This window comes from Chelonia mydas, chromosome 20, assembly GCF_015237465.2.
Source record: "Chelonia mydas isolate rCheMyd1 chromosome 20, rCheMyd1.pri.v2, whole genome shotgun sequence".
NCBI classification, from domain to species: Eukaryota; Metazoa; Chordata; order Testudines; family Cheloniidae; genus Chelonia; species Chelonia mydas.
The window spans coordinates 16566130-16587049 of NC_051260.2; the positions used below are offsets into that span (position 1 = coordinate 16566130).

General features: G+C 48.4%; 1 protein-coding gene across 4 annotated transcripts in view; it reads left to right on the plus strand.

Annotated features, from left to right (window-relative positions):
* The first annotated feature begins 216 nt into the window (after window positions 1–216).
* Window positions 217–20920, plus strand: part of CC2D1A (coiled-coil and C2 domain containing 1A) — a 35537-nt gene continuing 14833 nt past the window's right edge. For 2 of the 4 annotated variants that reach the window (XR_005223639.2, XR_006286651.1), the window contains exons 1-19: window positions 256–413; window positions 1711–1799; window positions 4860–4992; window positions 5263–5372; window positions 5969–6034; window positions 7441–7578; window positions 8775–9102; window positions 9253–9377; window positions 10117–10189; window positions 10945–11040; window positions 11917–12047; window positions 12847–12919; window positions 13385–13524; window positions 14025–14163; window positions 15139–15311; window positions 16271–16393; window positions 17093–17151; window positions 18463–18579; window positions 19290–19363. Coding sequence is in view for 2 of the 4 variants with exons in the window: in XM_037887790.2 (XP_037743718.1) it covers window positions 1737–1799; window positions 4860–4992; window positions 5263–5372; window positions 5969–6034; window positions 7441–7578; window positions 8775–9102; window positions 9253–9377; window positions 10117–10189; window positions 10945–11040; window positions 11917–12047; window positions 12847–12919; window positions 13385–13524; window positions 14025–14163; window positions 15139–15311; window positions 16271–16393; window positions 17093–17151; window positions 18463–18579; window positions 19290–19363 (2161 nt within the window). In the remaining 2 variants the exon portion in view is untranslated. Of the gene's footprint in view, window positions 521–1710; window positions 1800–4859; window positions 4993–5262; window positions 5373–5968; window positions 6035–7440; window positions 7579–8774; window positions 9103–9252; window positions 9378–10116; window positions 10190–10944; window positions 11041–11916; window positions 12048–12846; window positions 12920–13384; window positions 13525–14024; window positions 14164–15138; window positions 15312–16270; window positions 16394–17092; window positions 17152–18462; window positions 18580–19289; window positions 19364–20920 lie in introns of all 4 variants that reach the window. The other 2 variants (XM_037887790.2, XM_037887791.2) reach the window with 2 other exon arrangements.

The window sequence follows — 20920 nt, forward strand, 5'->3', positions numbered from 1 at the left end:
CTCTCGCTTCGCCGCGGCGCTCCCCGGCTCCCTGGCCGGGCATTTAGCTCCGCCCCCTAATGGGGGCCCAGCCCAGGTTTCTTCCGCCCTCTCTCTCAGCCACGCCCCCCGGTTAAGGTTCCCAATTCCCTCCCGACCTTTGGCTGTTAGCCCCGCCCCTCTTTAGGTCTCGCCTCCTCCACTATTACACATGCGCGCTTACGCTCCCTCCCTGCGTTGTCTCCTGGGAAATGTAGTCTCCTCCCCTCAGCCCGTGTGTTCTGCCGCGGAGGGTCGCCCGCTAGCTCGGGTTCCGCCTTCCGCCGGGGGGGGGCCGTAAAGCACGTCGACGGCCCTGCCGGTTTTGCGACAATGGTGTGCCGGTGGCTGTAAAGCAAGGCGTGTTGTTGTCAGCTGCCTGGGCGAAGCAGGAAGTGAGTTGGGGGGGATTAGGAGGGAATGGGGCCACCTCCCCCTGGGGTGTCTTCGAAGGGAGCCCTCTACTGGGGGAGACAGCGAGGCTCCTGAGGGGGGCCAGGAAGTGTGTGGGGGAGCGGGGTGCCGGGGGGAGGGGTCAGGAGGTGGGGGGGGTTCTGGGGTGGGGGAGCGGGGTGCCGGGGGGAGGAGGTGAGGAGGTGGGGGGGGTTCTGGGGTGGGGGAGCGTGGTGGCGGGGGGAGGAGGTGGGGGGGTGCTGGGGTGGGGGGGCGGGGTGCCGGGGAGAGGAGGTCAGGAGGTGGGGGGCGTTCTGGGGTGGGGGAGCGGGGTGCCGGGGGGAGGAGGTCAGGAGGTGGGGGGGGTTCTGGGGTGGGGGAGCAGGGTGGCGAGGAGAGGAGGTCAGGAGGTGGGGGGGGTTCTGGGGTGGGGGAGCGGAGTGCCGGGGGAAGGGGTCAGGAGGTGGGGGGGTGCTGGGGTGGGGGAGCGGGGTGCCGGGGGGAGGAGGTCAGGAGGTGGGGGGCGTTCTGGGGTGGGGGAGTGGGGTGCCGGGGGAAGGAGGTCAGGAGGTGGGGGGGTTCTGGGGTGGGGGAGCGGGGTGCTGGGGGGAGGGGTCAGGAGGTGGGGGGGTTCTGGGGGGGGGAGCGGGGTGCCGGGGAGAGGAGGTCAGGAGGTGGGGGGGTTCTGGGGTGGGGGGGGCGGGGTGCCGGGGGGAGGGGTCAGGAGGTGGGGGGGTTCTGGGGCGGGGGAGCGGGGTGCCGGGGGGAGGGATCAGGAGGTGGGGGGGTTCTGGGGTGGGGGAGCGGGGTGCTGGGGGCTGGGGAGAGTAGGCTTTTGGGGGAGTGGACAATGAGCTCTGTGGGGCTTCAGGGTGTGGTTGCTGGGGATGGGAGAGCAGGAGCTGGCGGGGGGGTATGTGGGTAGTTTAGGTAGGGAGAGAGAGGGACCACTATGGGCAGGGAGAATAGTTCATTATGCCTCTCCTGGATGAGAGGGAAGCAAAGATCTGGGAAGTGTGTGTGCGGTGTTGTGGATTTGTGGGAGAGCTCCTGGAAGTTGGGAACTCTGTGGAGGAGAGGAGGGCATTGGAGGGGGTATGAGGGGGAAAGTGGGATGGAGTCAGAGGGCTGAGTAGGGAGAGGTAAAGAGGAGAGGAAGAAGAAAGCATTAGGAGGAGGAAGGAATGAGGTTTGTTAGCCAAACTGTCCTGGGGTGGAGCGGAAACATAGGGACAGTGCCTGGGTGATCCCATTGTAACCATCTAGCTCCATCTGACCCAATGCACTGATTCTTTTCAGCTCAGTCTGAGGGGGAGAAAAAAGAAATGAACAAGAACAGGAGGCCGCCTCCACCACCAGGACGCAGTGGTGCTGCCAAAGCCAGACAGGTGAATCCTGGGTTTCCTTTTTTACATCTCCCCTGTCTGTATGAGGAAACGCCTCTTCCTTCGGATCTGCTTTGAGAGTCTTAGTGTAAAAAAATGTAGTTGTCCTGTTGTCAGATTCCTAAATTCCCCCAATCCCTGAGGCCGCTGCTCCCACCCCCCAATAAGTGATCTCTGAAGTAACCTTTGTGTGTATAAAGGCCCCAAGCTTGCTACTCTTGACTTCAGTGGGAGCAGGTTCAGGGCTGTAGTTTGTAAAGTTTGGCTTCTGCAAGATGAAAAGTTCTATAGAGATGGAAAATTGTTGCTGTTCATTAATAATATTGGTTCTTTCATAGTGGGTAAATTTTTGTCCTGCTGGCCTTATGGTAAAAATACTGGTTTTGCCAGTGAGAAAATTGGCCAGGTTGTAACCAAAGTGGCCGCTGCCTCCATCCCAAGGTGAGAATCAGATTTGCTGTCATTTAGAAATCACATCAGGAGAATTGACAAACCAGAAATAATAGAAGTAAACAAATCATCATTATACCCCACCTCCACCCTAGCCCTTTGGGACAAAGATGGGACCCGATGAAGAGGAGTGATTCATCTGTTCCCAACATCTCTCTGCTAATGCACAAAATGTGGAATTAAAAGTAAACAAGGAAAATAGTAATGTGTGGAATTTAAAATAGTGTTGCGTACATTTCCTTAAAGCACAGAATTTCTTTTACCCCAGTTTCGTGATGCAGAATTCCTGATGTTAATGTTCATTTGTGTTTACATAGTGAACTAGAAATCTGAGAAATTTCTCAATCTCTGTGTACGGGCCGATGGGCAGGGTGATCTTTTGAGTTGTTTCTGGTTCTTAACTTTTATTAACCTAGATCAGAATCACACAGCAGGTTTACGTGAGTTGCAGGTCTCCTTTCTGACAGCTTCTGGCATGGTCAACCAATTGCTTTATTTTCCTAGAATGACTGGGTTTAGGATTTTAATGACTGGGTTTAGGAATTTAGGATTTTGCTGAAGATGTTTGAAATGAATGGTGTTAAATACTGTTTTGCAAACGTCAAAGAATCAATTTAACTTTTCAAAGCTCATTTTTCTGTCACGCTGTGTCTGCCACTCACTCGTCTGTGGAGCACATGTGCCAGTCTAAGGATGGGAACTTGATTGCTCCTAAGTGACTGTCTCAGAGGAATAAAATCTGATGTCTTGTCATAGATCCCAGGTTAAATTGCCACTCTGTAGGATAGATGGTCCAGCATCCTGCAGCATTTCCAGGCTATGGTGGATAAAGCTGGGCATTATTCCAGGTCTCTTGTATCGGGGGATGTGGGTAATTGAGCTTCTGTAGACCTTTCTTTTGGACCCTTTTTACTGAACTTGCCTATGTGCTAAAAGATGGAATGGCTGGAAAACCTATCACTTTCAGTGGTATTGTATATGGTATTCCAGTCACTACGGTACCTAGGCACAGATGACAGTAACTAGTACTGCTATCTGGCACCACACCGAATTATTAATGGAAGTACTTGTCTGCAGAAAGAACATGTTAAGAATGGCCAAATTGTCACAACATGCAAGTCATGGACGAAATCAGAGATCTAGAGCAAGTCTATGGAGGACAAACTGTCCAGGGACATATGGTAATAGCCCTCCCTCTCTTCATATGCTGGAGGGCTTTGTGTCCGACAGAATCCAATTAGGTGTGGATAATGTACTAAACCTCCCCCTTCGCTTGAATCCTGCTTTCAATAAAATTAATGTTTGACCAGTTAATTGGTGAGAGCTTTCAATTTCACTAGCTATAAAACCTTGATAGACCGTAAAATTTATCTGACTGTGCTTGGAGGGTGAGGGGATCGCATGTTGCTTCCCCGTTTTCAGGCCATCTGAAGGTTTAGGGTACTTGCATTAGCCTTTCTTTCAATAATCTACCAGGAGGAGGTACTGGGTTGGTACCCAGTGGAGGTACATCTGTCAGGGATTTTTACATAGTGGTGCATGCACACAGGGTTTGTATTGCCTTGCCCTGTCTCAGTTGAAAGTCTGCCCCCCTCCCTTATGCTTTATTCTTTCTCCCATCAGGGATTGGGTCAAACTCCAAGCAGAGACAGGTGTTGGGAAGCGCAAACCAACACACTCCTATAAAAGCACATACACACCTGCAATTAAGTCTTTGCAGCAATCTCTGTAGGAGGGAGAGATGATTCTTCTTTACGAGCAGTATGAAAATTGAATCTTCTCTGATATTACAGTGAGGTGCACTCCACTGTACAAACAGCAAGACACACCCTGACCACACGTTAGGGGAAGCTGTCATAAAGCCCGTGTTGTGTAATATGATTATACGCCTGTAGCTCCTCTCATATGAGGCTGTCAAAATGCTTTATGAACATACGTTAAACTTTACAATGCCTAGTAGTGTAAGTAGGTGTCCTGTTAGCTTCATGTTATCAGTGGGCAAATTGGCACACAGAGGTGAAGTGACTGCAGAAAACCAAACTTCCTTGCCCCGCCCCCTTTTCTGAGGCCCCTCCGTCGCTCGCTCTCCCCCACCCTCACTCATTTTCACTGGGCTGGGGCAGGGGTTAGGGTGTGGGAGGGGGTGAGGGGTTTGGGTGCAGGAGGGGGCTCAGGGGTGGGGCAGGGGATTGGGGTGCAGGAGGGGGCTCAGGGGTGGGGCAGGGGATTGGGGTGCAGGAGGGGATATGAAGTGCAGCTCTTGGAGGGAGTTTGGGTGCGGGAGGGGGCTCAGGGCTGAGGAAGAGGGTTTGGGATGCGGTGCAGGCTCCAGGTGATGCATACCACTATCAGAAGGCAGGATACTGTACATGGATGGACCGTTGGTATGACCCAGTATGGCCATTTTTATGTTCTTATCCGAAAGCAGGGAGAAAAAAGTACACGCTCCTTATCTCCTGCTCTAACCATCAGATGACACTTCTCCCTCTTTCAGTTGAGACTAGAATTCAGGAATCCTGACGCCTGGTCCCTTGATCTAAGCACTAGATACCACTGCCTCTTGTTGTCCATTAGGAAACCATTGACTTGTGGTTTGTCTTTTATCGTCTCTAGATGGGTTTGCTAGTGGATTTCTCTCCAGATGGGATGATGGACAATGATAAGGAGGAGGATGGTGAACTGGAAGCAGAATTAATAGCTATAGTTGGAGGCCGGCCAGATTCAAAAGAGAAGCCGAAAGGGAAAAGTAAGTGGTCCTCAACTCTTTGCCCTTTATACATCGGCTCAGCTAGGACACATCTGAATCCCAGAAGGACTTGATTAAAAGAGTTACAAACTGTTAAGTTTCTAGTGCCTTAATTTCAGAGCTACAGCAAGAGAGAAGTGGCAGAGCCTCGCAGTCCTGTGCTTAGCAACAAGACCTTTCTTCCCCGCACCCTCCCAGCACACTAGCTTGAATTCTGATATTATATGGTTATGTGAAATGAGTTGTGTATTTGTCTCGTCTTCTTTTCAGCCCCTTTGCCCATGGAAGCTATTGAGAGAATGGCCGCTCTCTGCATGAAGGACCTGGATGACGAGGAAGGGGAAGAGGAAGAAGATCTGGAAGATGAAGATGATCTGATGGTATGAAGGACTTCATACTCGGTGAAGGACTGGGAATGTTACACAAAAGGCCTTGTTATCAGCTCAATGCCTCATATGTGGGGAATGTCTAAAGTGACATGTCTAAATGAGAATTCTTGTGTAGCAACAGGTGAATAGATCCGTTCATCTGCCACCTCCCTGCTCCCTCTAGGTCCTCTTGGAGAAACAGGATTTTTTTCTCCAAAAAGCTTTGTACCACAGTGTATCACTGACCAGGGATCCTTCTACTGAATTTTGCTCACAGCTGCATTGTGATCCAAACCCATTGTACTGATACTCATATTAGAATCCCGCAATCTTACCTATCTGTAGATACCAGAGTTAGTGTCTTGACTCCTAGATTATTCCATTTCCTTAAAGATGGGGTGTTATACATAAGTGCCTGTCACATCCTGATAAGGAGGAGATGCTCATTAAGTGCTGGGACTTCTGCTTCAATGCATATCCCTTGCTTGTTGTCACCCTTAATCTGTCTCTCTGTAGTTTATAAATTACTGCTCCACTTCCCATCAGCGTGACTTACATTTTGAGCATTTCTAGACAAAGTTAAGAGACTAAGCTTCTTTGTTTTGTAGGCGGAACTCAATGAAGTCCTGGGTGAAGAGAAAGAAATCAAGGATGCCACAATACCTGCTACTAAGGTGCAAAACTCCCCTTCCAACTTTGCTTCCTTCTCACTGTTTCCAGCTGAAAGTGTGGTTATAGTACAGAAATGGCTCCTCCTTGTGCTACGTATCTGTTCCCTGTAGCTCTGCAAGTTATATATGCTCGCCCCATTGACACAAACCAGCATGTGTTTCCTGTTAGCATTGCAGAGTCTGAAGTTAGAGATGTAAATGACCTATGTGGTCAAAGTCCATCTTCCTGTTGGTTCAGGGGATGAGTGAGCTGGAGTCTCTTCTGCTTCACCCATCAATAACAAAACTGACAGTCAGGTTCTGACAGCCGACAATATTGGATCTGGGTTTTTTCAGATACCACATTGAATTGGTGACATTGGTAGACAGTCAGGAGGCTTGTTTTGCTCCCTGGCAATTGAGCAAAGTAATTGGGTGGAGAAGATAAGGCCCACTCCAGCACTCCGCAGTGCGTGGGCAACATGCTGTGACCGCTGGGAGTCGCGTTGCCGGAGCGGGGCTCTGCAGGTGCAGCCGCTGTCCCGTGTGTCACAAATTGCGGGGTCAGGGCCTAAATTTACACCCCCAGTAAAGTCACTCTTCAGAACCTTCATGAGCCAAGTCCCTAAGGAAAAATTGAGTATTTAGCTGTGTTTTGAAATCAGATGTGTTTTAGAATTACAGCTGATAAGGTTGAAAAAACCCATAAACCTCTGAGTCTAGGTCATTGCGACTAGCAGAAAGGGCCTTGTGCTATTGCCATTAATTTCTCACTTTCATTGGAGATTGTGTCATAAGTACTGCACTTTCCTGCGGCCATGCATCGGCATACTGTTGCATTGTCTTTTTAAAGGCTTTTCTAAATATCAAAGATGAATGCATCCTTCCTCAGCTTCAGTTCTTAGTAGCTGTTGCTTGAACCCTGGTATACACTGAGAAGAGTTCTTATTTCTTTACCAATTCCCTTTGCATAATGTATTGTTTTTTCTATTAATATCTTTAAAAGACTCTCAACTAGTTGAGGACCAGTTCTGTTTATATTTAAAAAAAAAAAGGGGGGGGGGTGGGGGTGGGGTGGAGGGAAATCTAATATGAATAGAGACATTTTTGTTGTATGTGGCCAGATTAGTTAACCCAAACTCAATAGCCTTGTGCTTTCAGACCTTCCTAAGGCACCTATTGTTTCACCAACTGCCCACCTTCAGTCCTTAATGTCTGAACAGAGATACCCTGAGTTGTGGTCATGTTGTCCAGGAGAATTTTGCCAGCATGTAAGAACTGGAAAGTGAAACTGATCAGTCTAGTTTGACTGTCCTGAGCCAAACAAAATAGGTCTGTCATTGGAAGTGTTGATATGGCTGTCCCCCAGCAGGCCAGGGCTTTGGATTAATTAACACCACTTTTTCCTCCTCTTCCCTGGGCTCTTACAGGTGAATGAAACTCCGGCTGATTCCAGCAGCGTAGAATCTACTCTGGTGGAAAGGCTGGAAATGTACAGAACGGCCATCGCTAATGCAAAGCAAGCTGGAGACAGCGCCAAAGTGCGCAGATATGAAAGAGGCCTCAAGGTGAGCTTTAAATAATGCACCCAGAATACAGTGTGCTCAGGCTAATGTCTTGGTAACTCTCTTTTCTTCCAAGATGCTCTTTAAGAATAAAACTGAAAAGATTTTTTAGAAACATAATAGAAATTGTTCGATCTTAAATTTGCAACTGAGCATGGCCAACGTTTTCAGACTTCAAAGTGTGGCACTTAAATCCATTTTTAGGCACCCATGTAAGGGGCTTGTTTTTTCAGCCTTGCTCCTAGTGCTTTTGATGGAAGCTATGGGTCCGGAGCCCTTCTGAAAATCACTTTTATTGAGGTGCCTAAATATGGATAATACAATAGCTGATAACCTCCTCCGCGATCAGTATATTGCAGGGGATGCAGCGCTTTGATGTCTTAATATTTAGTGATATTGCTGTGTCCTCAGAGATAACAGTGAGCCCAAAGGTCCCCGCATGGTCCTAATAGATCCTGTACAACTGCAGCAGTGGGCTTTCCAAGTATATGTACAATTGAGGACCTGATCACTCCTGGTCATTAAAGTTCCCATAGTGCTTTTCTCAAGTCAGAGTGCCTGTCCCAGCATCCTGGCCAGTTCCATCTTGGGTACTTTTATTCTGCCGTCCTAAAATTCTCCCTGCACGGGCTGTGTCCTCCCGCAGCTGATGGGGTGGGGCAGAGCCAGAGTCTTCTGTGGGCGGGGTGGAGAATGTGTCCATACTTCCCTTCCCAGGGCATGGATCTACTCCCTCCTCATTGGTTCTGGGGTCTGGAGTCTTCACTTAGGAAACTGGATGTGCTCTGACTGTGTGCTGTTGCTAATCACCCTGCTGCTTCCCCCCACCGAGAGCTGCATTTCTGCAATGAGATTTCTCCACAAAGGGCATGTGGTTTGTAGAGCACTTTTGGCTCCCATAGGATGAATGGCACTATAGCAATCGAAGAGGCTGCTACCTTCTAGTCATGAAAAATGTGGGAATTAGGAACTTGCTGTCTGGCTGAGGAATGGCTTTTTAGCTGATGACAGGCTGTGGGTTTCTGAGGTCTAATTAGGCTGCAGTTTCTGGGCTGGCTAAGGACTAAGGTGCTGGTATCCAGTTTTCCTGCTGTCAGGCTCTCAGCTGAAGTTCTGGCTAATTTTCTATAGCTGTTGGCAAAACCAAGAGTGAGAGAGTTTGGAAGCTTATCGCTAATTATCTGTTGTTTGTTTCCAAGACATTAGAAAATATGCTGACCTCTGTGAGGAAGGGCAAAAAGATTGATGAGGAAGAAATCCCTCCTGCAGTTGCACTAGGAAAGGGCGGGAACTCCCAGCTGCAGTCCCCTTCTCCACTGACTCTCTCATCTCAGAGCTCCACACCCAACGGAAGGTTCAGTTTATCCAGCCATCCCCCTCCACAGCCACCCACTGCAGCACCTCCACAGGGACCCTCTGCAGCATCTCCCAAGCCACCGCCTCCTGTACTTCCAAAGCCAGCCCTGGCCCTGCCCATCAGATCTCCGGAGATACCAGAAGAAAAACCTGTCCCTTTGGCACTATCGGGTAAGCATGGGGGACCTTTTCATTCTCTCTCATCGCAGAAGATTGAGCTTATAAATACCTACTGATCTGTGACCATGATGTTCCCCTGATCTTGCACTGGATGATTCTGAAACACAAAGCACAGTGACTCTTTTCTCTGTCTCTCTACAGGTTCTGAAAACTTCAGCACCCAGGCGCTCCTACAGGACAGGCAGCGGGAGTACAAGCTAGCCGCGCTGCATGCTAAACAGCAAGGCAGTGTCGAGATGGCCAGTAAATACTACCGCATTGCTAAGGTAGGTGCCTGCCAGCCAAAGCACTGTTCTGTTAGACTGGCAGGGGCTTTGGTTTGGCCCTAGAAGTGACACTTTCAGTGGGTGCATTAAGAAGTTGACCAGTTGGTGCTTAGAAGGCTGCTGGTAAACCACATCCACTGGTTCTGCAGCACGTCTGTGACTCTTTCACCTTGGCTAGTCTTATTCTGTAACATGAAAGCATTCTGACAGGCTTTTCCTTCAGTTCAGCTCTTCAGCTTCATATGGGGAATTAAAATCAAGCTGTGGCCTCCCTTCTACAAAAAAAAAAAAAAAGACCTTGAAAATTGCAGTTAATGCAGATGCAGTTATTATCTCCATAGGTCAGCTCAGGTGTGGCTAAAGACAATACATTCCTCTGCTCCTATCTGTCCTCCACCTTTGGAGCATCCCTCTATAACCAACACTGAACTTGCACTGGTAGTATGGTTCATTTGCTGTAGCAGGAGGCTGGGAGCCCAGAGGGCTGGGTTCTGATTCTGGGGGAGAATGTGGCCTAGTAGTTAGAGCAGAACATTGGAAGCCAAGACTACTGTGTTCTAATTTCAGTTCACTGTGAAACCTTGGGCAAATTGCTCTGGTTTTCTCAGTTGTAATTTGGAGATAAATCCCACTTTGCATGGGATATATGAGGTTGGTTTGAGTGGTTTTGAGTAAAATGTTTTAAGATCTTTGAAGAAAGCGTTTAAAAGTACTTTTCTCCCTGGCTTGTGCCTTTCAGAGCTTTGATCCCATTCTAGAAGCCTTGGGGAAAGGTGAAACCGTGGATCTGGGCCACCTGCCCCCACCTGCAGGTGAGAATTGATACTCAGCTTTGCCACTGATTTCACTGAGATGGCAATGGAGGCACTGACTGGGTGGAGGAAACTGCCTGTGCTAAAATTGCTAACACGGCAGTCGTGATCTTTCCTTGCTAAGACAGGCCTACAAAATTTTGCCAGCATAGCTATACCAGTCAGAGACATGAAGAAACCCACCCCCTTGACTTACATGGCTATGCCTGCAAAACCGCCCATTGACATGCAGCTGTACTGGTAAGAGTCCTTACGTTGTCGTTCAGGGAGGTGGCTTGTACCAGCAAAAGATCTCCTGATGCCAGTAAAGCTGCACTAGGGGGCTCTGCCAGTACAACTCCACTGGTACAGCTGTATCAGCAAAGCCTTTCTAGTGTAGACTAGCCCTTAGTGTCGTCCAGTGGTTGGAGAGCCCCTGGAAGTTCGGACTCATGGGTTCTATTCCCGGTTCTGTCACTTACTCGCTGTGTGGCCTTTAGAAGGGGACTCTACCACTCTGCGTCTCAATTTCTGTATTTGTAAAATGGGGCTGGGAGGAAAGGGGAGGAGTGCTTTGGGATCCTGGCTTGGAAGGTGCCAGAGAAAGACGAAATATCATTATTGCAGTGTACCATCTGGGTGATGCTCCTTGTGAGGACTGGGTTGGGTGGGCCTGGTGGGAGAGGAGTAACCTATTTACTTTCTGTCAATCTGGGTTGGTTGATTTATTTTTATTTTTCACTTTCTGCTTGTCATTTACAATCTTATTTTCACAGACCAGCTGCCCAAGGAGCTGTTATCCCCAGGTCTACAACAACAATCTGCTGTGTCGACAACAATGCCGTTAGCAAAATCAGCAGCCCCCGCTGCAGGTATGAGCTCCAGAATGGTGCCTTGGTATCTTAGCTGCCCCAGCATGACTAGAGGTTGCTCGTTATGCCATGCAGCCGATCAACCTTGGAATTTCTTTTAGACTGAATGGGAGCTGCAAGCTGTCCTGCCTGTTTGGTAGTTGCTGTGTATCTTGCCAGTCTTGCTTTTGCTCCTAAGGACAGCAAACCCCCTCTGTAGTGAAAGGAAAAACCCGCCCAGAAAGTAAGTGGGACCTGGAGGGGAGAAAGAGGCAAGCCTGGGGGTATCAACTAGCTTGAGTGGTGTTACTGTGCAAACTCCAGTTCAGCTCTTACCTGCAGAGATCATGGCAGCTACCAGAAAACATCCTAGAGCCGTGCGGAGCTCTGTGCTGCATGTTCAGATAATCAGAAGAATCGTTATGACATGGGGATGGGTGGGCATGTGAGTACTCGGGTGGGAACATGTTTGCTCCCTGATTGGCAGGGAACATCTCTTATTTATCGTCAGCTCTCGGGGAGCAGTCAGTGTTGCCTAGTGGATAGAGCACTGGACTAGGACTTAGAAGACCTGGGTTCTAGTTCTGGCTCTCCCGTTGGGTGACCATGGGCAAGTCATGGCCCGCTTTGTGCCTCAGTTTCCCCATCTGTACAAAGTGGGGATACTGATACGACTTCATATGTAAATCATTTTGAGATCTACTGATGACAACTTGTGATAAGAGCCAGGTTTTCTAGGCAGCGGTTAGAAATGGGTTGGAAATGAAATGCTGAGTTGCCTCCTGTCACCACCTTAGCGAGGGCTGGGGCAGAGTTACAGATTTTTGTTAAGGAGGGAGAAGTTAGAAAAGTAAACCCAATAAGCGTGTCATCCCTTTCTTCCCACCCCTGAAACAGATATCCCTCCAGCCCCGCGAGACATGCTGGAAGCCCTGCAGCAGAGGATGGAGCGGTACAAAACAGCCTCAGCTCAGGCCAAGAGCAAAGGAGATGACCGGAAGGCAAGAATGCATGAGCGCATTGTGAAGGTGAGGAAAGCGTGAAAGTCCCGTAACCTACAGCTCTGCGTGGATCCTGGCTCCCCTCACCCCCGACAGATACAGTTCTGAATCAGAGCTGTACAGCCGGGCAATGTTATCTGCTGCTGGGGATTCAGTTGGTGGTTGTGCCTATCATCTTAATTTGTAAAGTCCATCAGTTTTGCTCAGTATCTTCTTGAAGGCTGAGCATTAAAGCCTGGTGCAAATTGCCAATATCTTGACAGAGCAATGGAGTGCTTAAAACAAAAAAACAAAAAAAAACAAAAAACCTGATCTTTTAGACCTAAGCAAAACACTACCATGATTGGAATCTAATCTGCCACTGATGTGCATAATTCCAATGGACGTTAGTTAGCCAGGTTTCTTCTCTCATTCCACACTCAATGCAGTAATGGGAGGAGAAACCCCTAACTGGTGCCATGGGATAAGATTTGAACTCCTCAGTAAAAAGATTCTGAGGCGCAATATGGTTGTCTGACTCTGATTAGTTGATGGAACATCCCTCTATTGGCAGCTTGCATGTGAATTGTCTCATTGTTTCCTTGTGCTCCCCCCATCTGTCTGTACCCACCTCGCCTCTTGGCCTATACTTAAATTGTAAACTCTCTGGAGCAGGGATCACCTTTTCGTTCTGTTTGTACAGTGCCTAGCATAACGGGGTCCTTGCCCACAACTGGGGCTCATAAGTGCTACCCTAGTGTAAATAATGAGGGATACATCTTTTTCTCAGAAGGGCATGCCTGTGAGGCACCATGGCCGAGGTGCTCAGTCGTGATTTCTCTTTCAGCAATACCAAGAGGCCATCCGAGCTCACAAAGCAGGGAAAGCTGTGGATTTTGCTGAGCTGCCTGTTCCACCAGGTATTTTCTGATTTTATTTTGCTACCAGAGTAGAACAGTAGAGGACACTCTTCACTCACAGTTTTTTTAAAACTTCCATATGTGTGAATTTCACTCTGGAGTAGCAGCTCTGGAGACCTCTCTATTCACAACACATGCAGCATTGGCAGTAACAGGGCACATTTCTACCACTCCATCCCCACAAATGTGTCTCAGCCCTGCCCTGGAAGGACCTTTCCCCTAGGAGCAAGAGGGAATTTCAGTCTCCTTTCTGTGGTCATTGGCATTTCTTCTGAGACGCCCCCCCTCGTTCCCTGCAGTTCTGTTCTCTAGCACGGTTCACTCAGTGGGTTTGAATGGAATTATCACACGAGTAGCTAGATGTGGTATCTTCCTAACTCTTTGGGGTGCTCGGGTACGCAGCTGCTCTCTATAGTAGTTTGATCAGTTTCGATCCCCTCTTTAGACTTGCCATCTCTTTGGTAGGCTTCCCACCCATCCATGGCATGGAGGCTTCATCAGGAGACCAAAGCATCATGGGAGTCCTGGAAACTGCTATAAAACTAGCCAATCAGGAAGACCGAGAGAATGATGAGGAAGACGACAATGTGGAGGGGATGAAGAAGGTCCGGTTCTGCTAACCTGTTAGGCACAAGATGGCTCAGTTAAAACCGATTCTGAGTTGTATTAACTGCGTATCTGGGGTGGGACCCGTTTATACAGAACCCCATTCATTTGTGCTATGAAACTTCTTTCTCTATGGAAACTGGATACGGGTCACTTGCAGGTTTAAAGTAGCATAAAAGGTGGATTCTCTGTAATTTGGTCTTTAAACCATGATTTGAGGACTTGAGGAACTCAGCCACAAGTTAGGGGTCTATTACAGGATTGGGTGGGTGAGGATCTGTGGTCTGCAATGTGTGGGAGGTCAGACCAGATGATCATGATGGTCCCTTGAAGTCCTATGGGTCTGTGTTTGGATTGAATTTTATAGTGCTGGCTAACATGGGCTTTTTTCATCTCCATTTGTTTCAATTCCCATCTTGCCTGAGTCCCAGAGTTCAGACTTATTGTGTTCTGTTGTAAGAAAAATAGCTTCATGTATTTTTCTGATTCTTAATTACAGCCTGGCTCCCGCCCTGCGCTGTCAAAGCCAGCCGCCTTGTCCCAGCCCAAGCTGGTTCCACGTGTGTCTTCGGGAGGTACCCCTGCAGCAGCAAATCCAGCTGGGACTGGTAAATCCACCGCAAAAGCCACCACAAAAGGTACTTGTGCTTTCCAGCTCTCGGAAACTTTCCATTTTTATCAAGGCTGATGCTGTAGGAAGTGGTCAGACTGCATTCAGTGCCACGCTGGGCTATATGCTGATCTGTGGTGCTGGTGCCAGTCCCTGCTACGGTTCTCTGGCTGGAATGGTTCCCTTGTCTGACTCGGTACCTATGGTGTAGTCAGGAGGCCAGGCCAGGATTTAGGGGGAGCATGCACAGTGACACTAGGCAGCACAGGCTAGGAACCAGAGAGGACTGTAGGGTCTGTATTCAGCAGCCTCGCTAAAGCATTGTTTATATATTTGGTACACCCAAGACCTGTCTCCTGTAGGAAGAGGCACTATGGTGTATCTGCCATTTCCAGCAGAGATGATGTCAGGGAGTAGGATGTTGCGGCCCCCTGACTGCTGAACTGTAGGTGGTCTAACTCAAACTCATTCCGTTGCCCCTGGTTTCTCAGCCCATCTGAAACCATTTCCTTCCCTGCTGTTTCTGTGTCTCAGGTACATGAGACTAGAATCTCTTCCTCTCCTCCTTTCTATTGCCATCTTAGTTGTCAGTTAGCCAAGCGTTACCTTTTCCCTGCTAAGTCAGTCCCTCCCCTTCCTCTAATCTCTGTTGCCTTTCTCTGAACATCTTCTAATTTCACTATATTTTATTGGTAGTGAGGCTGCTAAGCAACAAACACTGTTTTAGGTTCGATTGCACCAGAGTCATCTGACATCTGTCCTGAGCAAATGGTGTCTTAAGTCAGTGATGTCTCGTTTGTGAGAGAGGTCCCCAAGACGATACTAATGACACACGCCTCATGTACCCAGTTTGAAACGTCAGACTGGGCCCCACGAGGTGATGGGCCCGGTATTCTGAATACATCAACATTCCCAGCTTCCCTTTCCAGCTCGGACTACCCATAGCATGAGGTCCTGACAGCCACCCCCGATGTGACTATCCTCTTTCTCCTCCTCCCGGCAGCCCAACAGCAGCTGGCTTTCCTGGAGGGCAGGAAGAAACAACTGATGCAGGCGGCACTTCGAGCCAAACAGAAGAATGACATTGAGGGAGCGAAGCTGTTCCTGCGTCAGGCCAAGGGCCTTGACCCCATGATCGAGGCGTCCCAGGGTGGGCTTCCTGTCGACATAACCAAAGTAAGGAGGTCCCTGCGGAGCATTTAATTTGAGACCAATCCACGGCATGAGAACTACTGGTTTCTGACCACTCAGTTGTTAAACATTCCTGGCCTTTTCAAAAGCCCAGAAGTCCTGGGTAATTCTATTCTGCCTCTTTCGATTCAAAATGTGTTTACTATGGCATCTTTCACTCCCTCTCCTACCATGTTGTGCAGCATTGCTGTGTGCTAGTTAGACAGCTGACACTTCCCACCCCAGAAGTGGCTGCATTTTAGTGCTGGGCATTGTGATCCTCACGGACCGCGTGTGTCACTGTTAAAGTTTGTAAAGATCATTGGGGATCCTGCATAACAAAAAGATAAATGGTTATATTGCTACTTATACTGTAATAATGATCTGTCTCTAAAACTAGCCACTATATGAATATTCATAGCTATGTGTTTTGCCTGAATTCAGGAGTATGGAATGCACAAGCTCCTGAACTTAAATGTAACTGGATCTGTGTTCTCTACTGAACACTTGAATACCCCGCCCCCTGCACTTGCTTTTGGAGTGCTGATGTCTCTGCCTGTACCAGAAGACATGTCTAATGGGGGTGAGGTTAGGGGGTGAGCATTCAAGTCTCCTGGACTCTATTCCAAGCTCTGAGAGGGGAGTTGGGTCTAGTGCTTAGAGCAGGAGAGTGGAAGTCAGTACTCCTGGGTTCTGGTTCTGATACTGACCCATTGTGGGACTTTGGAAGTGGAGATGCAAAGAGGAAGTGACTTGTCCAGTTTGCAAAGTGGGGATAATCTCTACTTTCCAGGGGGCTGTGAGGCTTGGTGAGATAATGAAGGGTTTTGAGTGCCTCGGTGGAAGATATGGTCCAGCATGGGCCATTCCTTACTCCAGGCCTAACTTTTGCAGATGGGTCGGTGTAGGTGAAAATCTCTTCTCTTGAAACCACAGGTCACTGTCATGCCTCACTTCCATTTCAGGTGCCCCAAGCCCCAGTGAACAAGGAGGATTTCGTGCTCGTGCAGCGTCGTGGGGTCAGCATCTCCCCAGAGGCAGCCAGCCAGTACATGGAGTTCATGAAGCTGATGAGGCAGCAGCACGAGGTAGAAGATCCAAGGGGAGATCAGCTAGGAAGAGAGGGTTGGGTTGGGTTTTCAGGGGAAGCTCTTCAGAACAGCAGTGACAGGGGAGTGGATTCCTCGGGGACTGGAGTTTTCATGCCTAGGCTTAAGTGAAGTTTCTTGCCCTTCTTCCTCCAGGAGGAGATTCTGCCAACTGTGATCCCGGGAGTGTTAGGATCACACCAGCTGCTGCGTCTTGTTAAGTCAAACTTGCTCTGCCTCTTCTGGAGTCATCCCTCTGCAAAGGATTGTGGGATTTCGGTGGGCATAGCAAGAAAACACAGGTGTCTGTTGGTTCCCAGATTGAGAGCCGCTGATCCAAGGCATTAGGCAGGGGGCCGAGGGAGACTCCAGTTTCGTTAAGCAGACTTGTATTGCTGTAGTGTGTGTTGGCAGGAATGCCATCCTGATGAGTGTACTGGTTGGATTGTAAAGGCCTGTATGAGGAAGAAAGGATAACTTGGGAGACAGGACTCAGGGGTTCTATTTCCAGATCCACCATTGACTCGTAGAGCGACCTTCCCTTTTCCGTCTCAGTGGCTCCATCTGTAATTGTGAATGAGAATACTTCTTTCACAGAAGGCTGTGTCAGTGTGTGTTTGTGACATGCTGCAGATCCTTGGATAGAAGGCACTAGAGGGGGGCAGATGGTAGTAACTTTCTCGTGTGTTTTTGTCCCAGATGTGTTTGAATTACTCCAAGCAGTTCACTCACCTAGGAAATATCGCTGAAACAACCAAGTAAGTATGTCAGCAGGAGTGATTTCTATCCCCTTTTCCCTCAGGCTCCTTTCCTTGTGTTGTTTGTACACACCATGAGGCTGCTGCAGAATTATCCAGGGTGTCCGTCCCAGTTGCTTCCGTCAGGGAAGTCATGCATTTCCTTTCTGAAATGTGGTTGTGTTGTGTGGCCGCCAATTTCTGTCATGCTGGGGGCTCTGCTGGATGTTCTGCCTTTCAGATGAGATGCTAAGCAGAGGTCCTGACTGCTCATGGGTTAACGATCCTATGGCATTTTTCCCAACCCCAGTGTCCTGGCTAAATTCCAGCATAGGTAATTCCATACTGCCTGCCTAAAATTCCTGGCACACAGGACACCTCACTGTGCAGTGTTGTTTAATAGCACACACCAGCTGCTGTTTTCTACTCCAGAGGTGGCTGCATTTCAGTGGTGGCCGAAATACTTAAAAGCATTGCAACTTCTGAAGCATTTGGATGAAGGGTGCTATATTAAATATAGAGAGTGTTTGTAGTGATCATATTAAACTGGTAACCCAATGTCTCCAGTTTCTCTCTCCATCCTAGAAGGTGCTTTTACTAAATTCAGCAGTCTATCTTCCACTCCCACCCTGAGTCAAAGCTAAGATTAAGATTACCTTGGCCCAAATGGGTCCAGTTTGCTCCACATCTGTTAGACATAGGCTCATGGTTTGAATTTGTGAGATAGGAACTGACTCAATGGGTCAGGCACACAGAGATGCCTTCAGCAAGGACAGTGGCCAACAATACCAGATATTTATGCAGTGTGCACAATATGTGTTACAAAATAAAGCAATTGGGGTGTTTTTTAGCGTCACTCATGCGAAGTTTTGAGGCTACCGTTCAGAGTTCAATAAATAGAAGGGGAGAGAAGTTGAGGGTGTGTCCACGCTGCAGTCCTGAGGTGTGGTTGCCGCTCTACAGGCATACCCAGGTGACCTTGGAGTACAGCCCCACCCGGGACCCTGGGTGTGTACTCTGACAATGAGCCCGTGTAACCACCTGCGCTGCTGTGGCTAAACTGCTATTGTTCTAGCTAAGCCTACAGGAGCTGCAGTCCCCGCTTCTGATTGTAGTGGAGACATACCCAAAGCCACAGACGAGGGCGAATGGGATAGGCCATCTCCTGCAATCTGTAGTGAGATGGAGAGTGGACAATGCAGGAATGCTCTTCCAGACGGCAGGAACTGCAGGCGTGAAGGTTCTTGTACTGGTCTGAGAGCAGAGCCCAGAATAACAAAAGAATCTCCATAAAAGTAAACTCCCGGCTCATTTTAGCCCTTCCCTCTGCAGGTTTGAGAAGATGGCAGAGGATTGCAAGAAGAACATGGAAATCTTAAAGCAAGCCCACGCCAAAGGCTTCCCATTGCCCAAGTACCACTATGAGCAGAGGACCTTCAGTGTGGTCAAGTAAGTTAATTTGCTGCCAGTTGGTTCCTGCTTCTTTCATTCCAGCCGTGCTGTCCCTCATTGCAGGGTGGGAGAAGGTAACCAAGACCTCGCCAATGCTGACATGTCTGGCCCTCCACTGGGCTTCCCATGGCCTCGCTTTCGGGGGAGCTCTTCTATATACTGGTGTGTACATGTTGACTGCTGCCTCCCAGTCGGTCTGGGGCCCTCCCTCCCACTCTATTCTCAGGAACTGAATAACTGTTTTGAGTTCTTTCATGTTATGGTGTGTGGGTCAGGTAGAGATGGGGGCCCACAGCAGGTGGAGTGGATAGGACTGTTGTATGTTTCATCCATGGCTAACTCTATATGCCGTCTTTTTGCCATACTTGATAGTCCATTAAACACAATATTTGTTAAAACTGAGATCTATACAGCCCACTCTGTGCCTCAGTTTCCCCATCAGCAAAATGGGGATAATACATTGCAATTCTTGGATGGAAGGCAGTGTACGTGCAGTGTTTGAACATTTGTATGGCAGATATATTTTTACTGGTATAGTTGAGACATAGCTGTGTTGGTCTGCTATATGCAAGAGCAGGAAGTGTCGACCTACAGCACCTGCAGGGGGCACTGCAGAGCATACCAACTCCACATCCCCAAGTCACTACTTGGCTGGAGGAGGTAGGAATTATTTCATGTTTAACCTTCTTTCTGCCTTATTCTTGAAGGATCTTTCCTGAGCTGAACAGCAACGATATGGTTCTAATTATAGTGAAAGGGATCAACCTCCCAGCTCCTCCAGGTAATAGAGCAATCAACTCTTATTAGCAAAGGAGTGGGATGACGGGGATGTGTCTTATTACCGCTATGAGAAATAACCATAAACAGAGGGGCTGAGTGGAGGTTTTGCTCTGCAGTGGGAATAATCTGTTCTGCTAATGCAGTGACCGATTGGAGCAGGTGAAGAGCCCCAGGCACTGTGACTGCTGTCGAGTGGGGTATCAGCCAAAGGTGGTGGCCTAGGTGCAGTGGAAGCATGGAGCTTTGTCTGACGATGTTGAGGGTGGGGTGGGCTGTTGCTATGGTGTCTGCTCGAGCTCTTGGACTGCCACACACACTGCCCATTTTCAGCTGCTTTTTAATTACCTTTTGTTAAAATACCCCAGAGGCTGTTGGTCAGAGCACCAGCAATTATCACTGGTGCTTTTCCCTGCTCTTCTCATATGGGATCCCCTTGTGGACTGGTAGGTGCATCAATAATTGTGTGTCTGAAACACGGTTATGCAGAGCTGTCCCAATAAAGAGAAGAACCCTACGGGGCCTGGGACTCAGATGATTAGAACATGGTACTAAAAGTCAGGAAAAATGAGTTCCGTCCCAGACTCTGCCACTGATTGTGTGACCTTGGGCAAGTTGTTTAGCCTCTGTGCCTCAATTTCCCCATGTGTAAAATAGGGATAATACCACCTAGCTCTTGGGGAAGGGGACTGAGAGACTTAATTTATTAATTGTTTGCAGTGTTGTTGTAGCCGTGTTTGTTCCAGGATATCAGACAGACAAGGTGGGTGAGGTAATACTGTTTATTGGACTAATTTCTGTTGGTGAAAGACGCAAGCTTTCGAGCTTGCACATCACTCTTGTTTGTGTCGCTCAAAAGCTTGTTTCTTTCACCAGCTGAAGTTGGTCTAATAAAAGATATTACCTCACCCACTTCGTCTCTTTAATTTATTAATGTTTAGCATCGACTTTGAGATCCTGGAATGAAAATTGCTATGGAAATGCAAAGTTACAATTTATGAGGAACTTAAGTACCGTAGAAGATTTGCTGTCTCCATATTTTCAGCCTCAGTTGGAAATAACCCTCTCCTGCAGCAACTCTGTCTATTCGTCTAGGTACTTACCTAGGTACTACGCCATCATCCTAATATCTGAGTGTCTTACAGATGTTGTTGATTATCACAATGCCCCTTGGAGGTAGATCGGTATTTCTACTCCCATTTTACAGAGGGAGAACTGAGGCACCCAGAGGTTATGTGACTTGTGCGAGGTCACACGGGAAGTCTGGCAGAGCCACACACTAAAGCCATTTCTCCTGAGGCCCAGTCCTTAATCTGAGCCAACGGTCTTCAGCAGGATTAACTTTTAGTGAAATGTATCCAGTCGTTAGCAGAGGAGGAACAAAGTGGGATATGGGGCGATAGGAGGGTATCAGACAAAAATAACACCAAAATATGATCAAATAGCAATAGCTGGGCATGAGGTGGATGGTGGTAACTGTGAATGTGTGGGAAGAAATGAGCAGAACGTGAGACTGCACAGATCTAGGATGGATTATAGACTCTCTCTCTGAGTGAAAGCA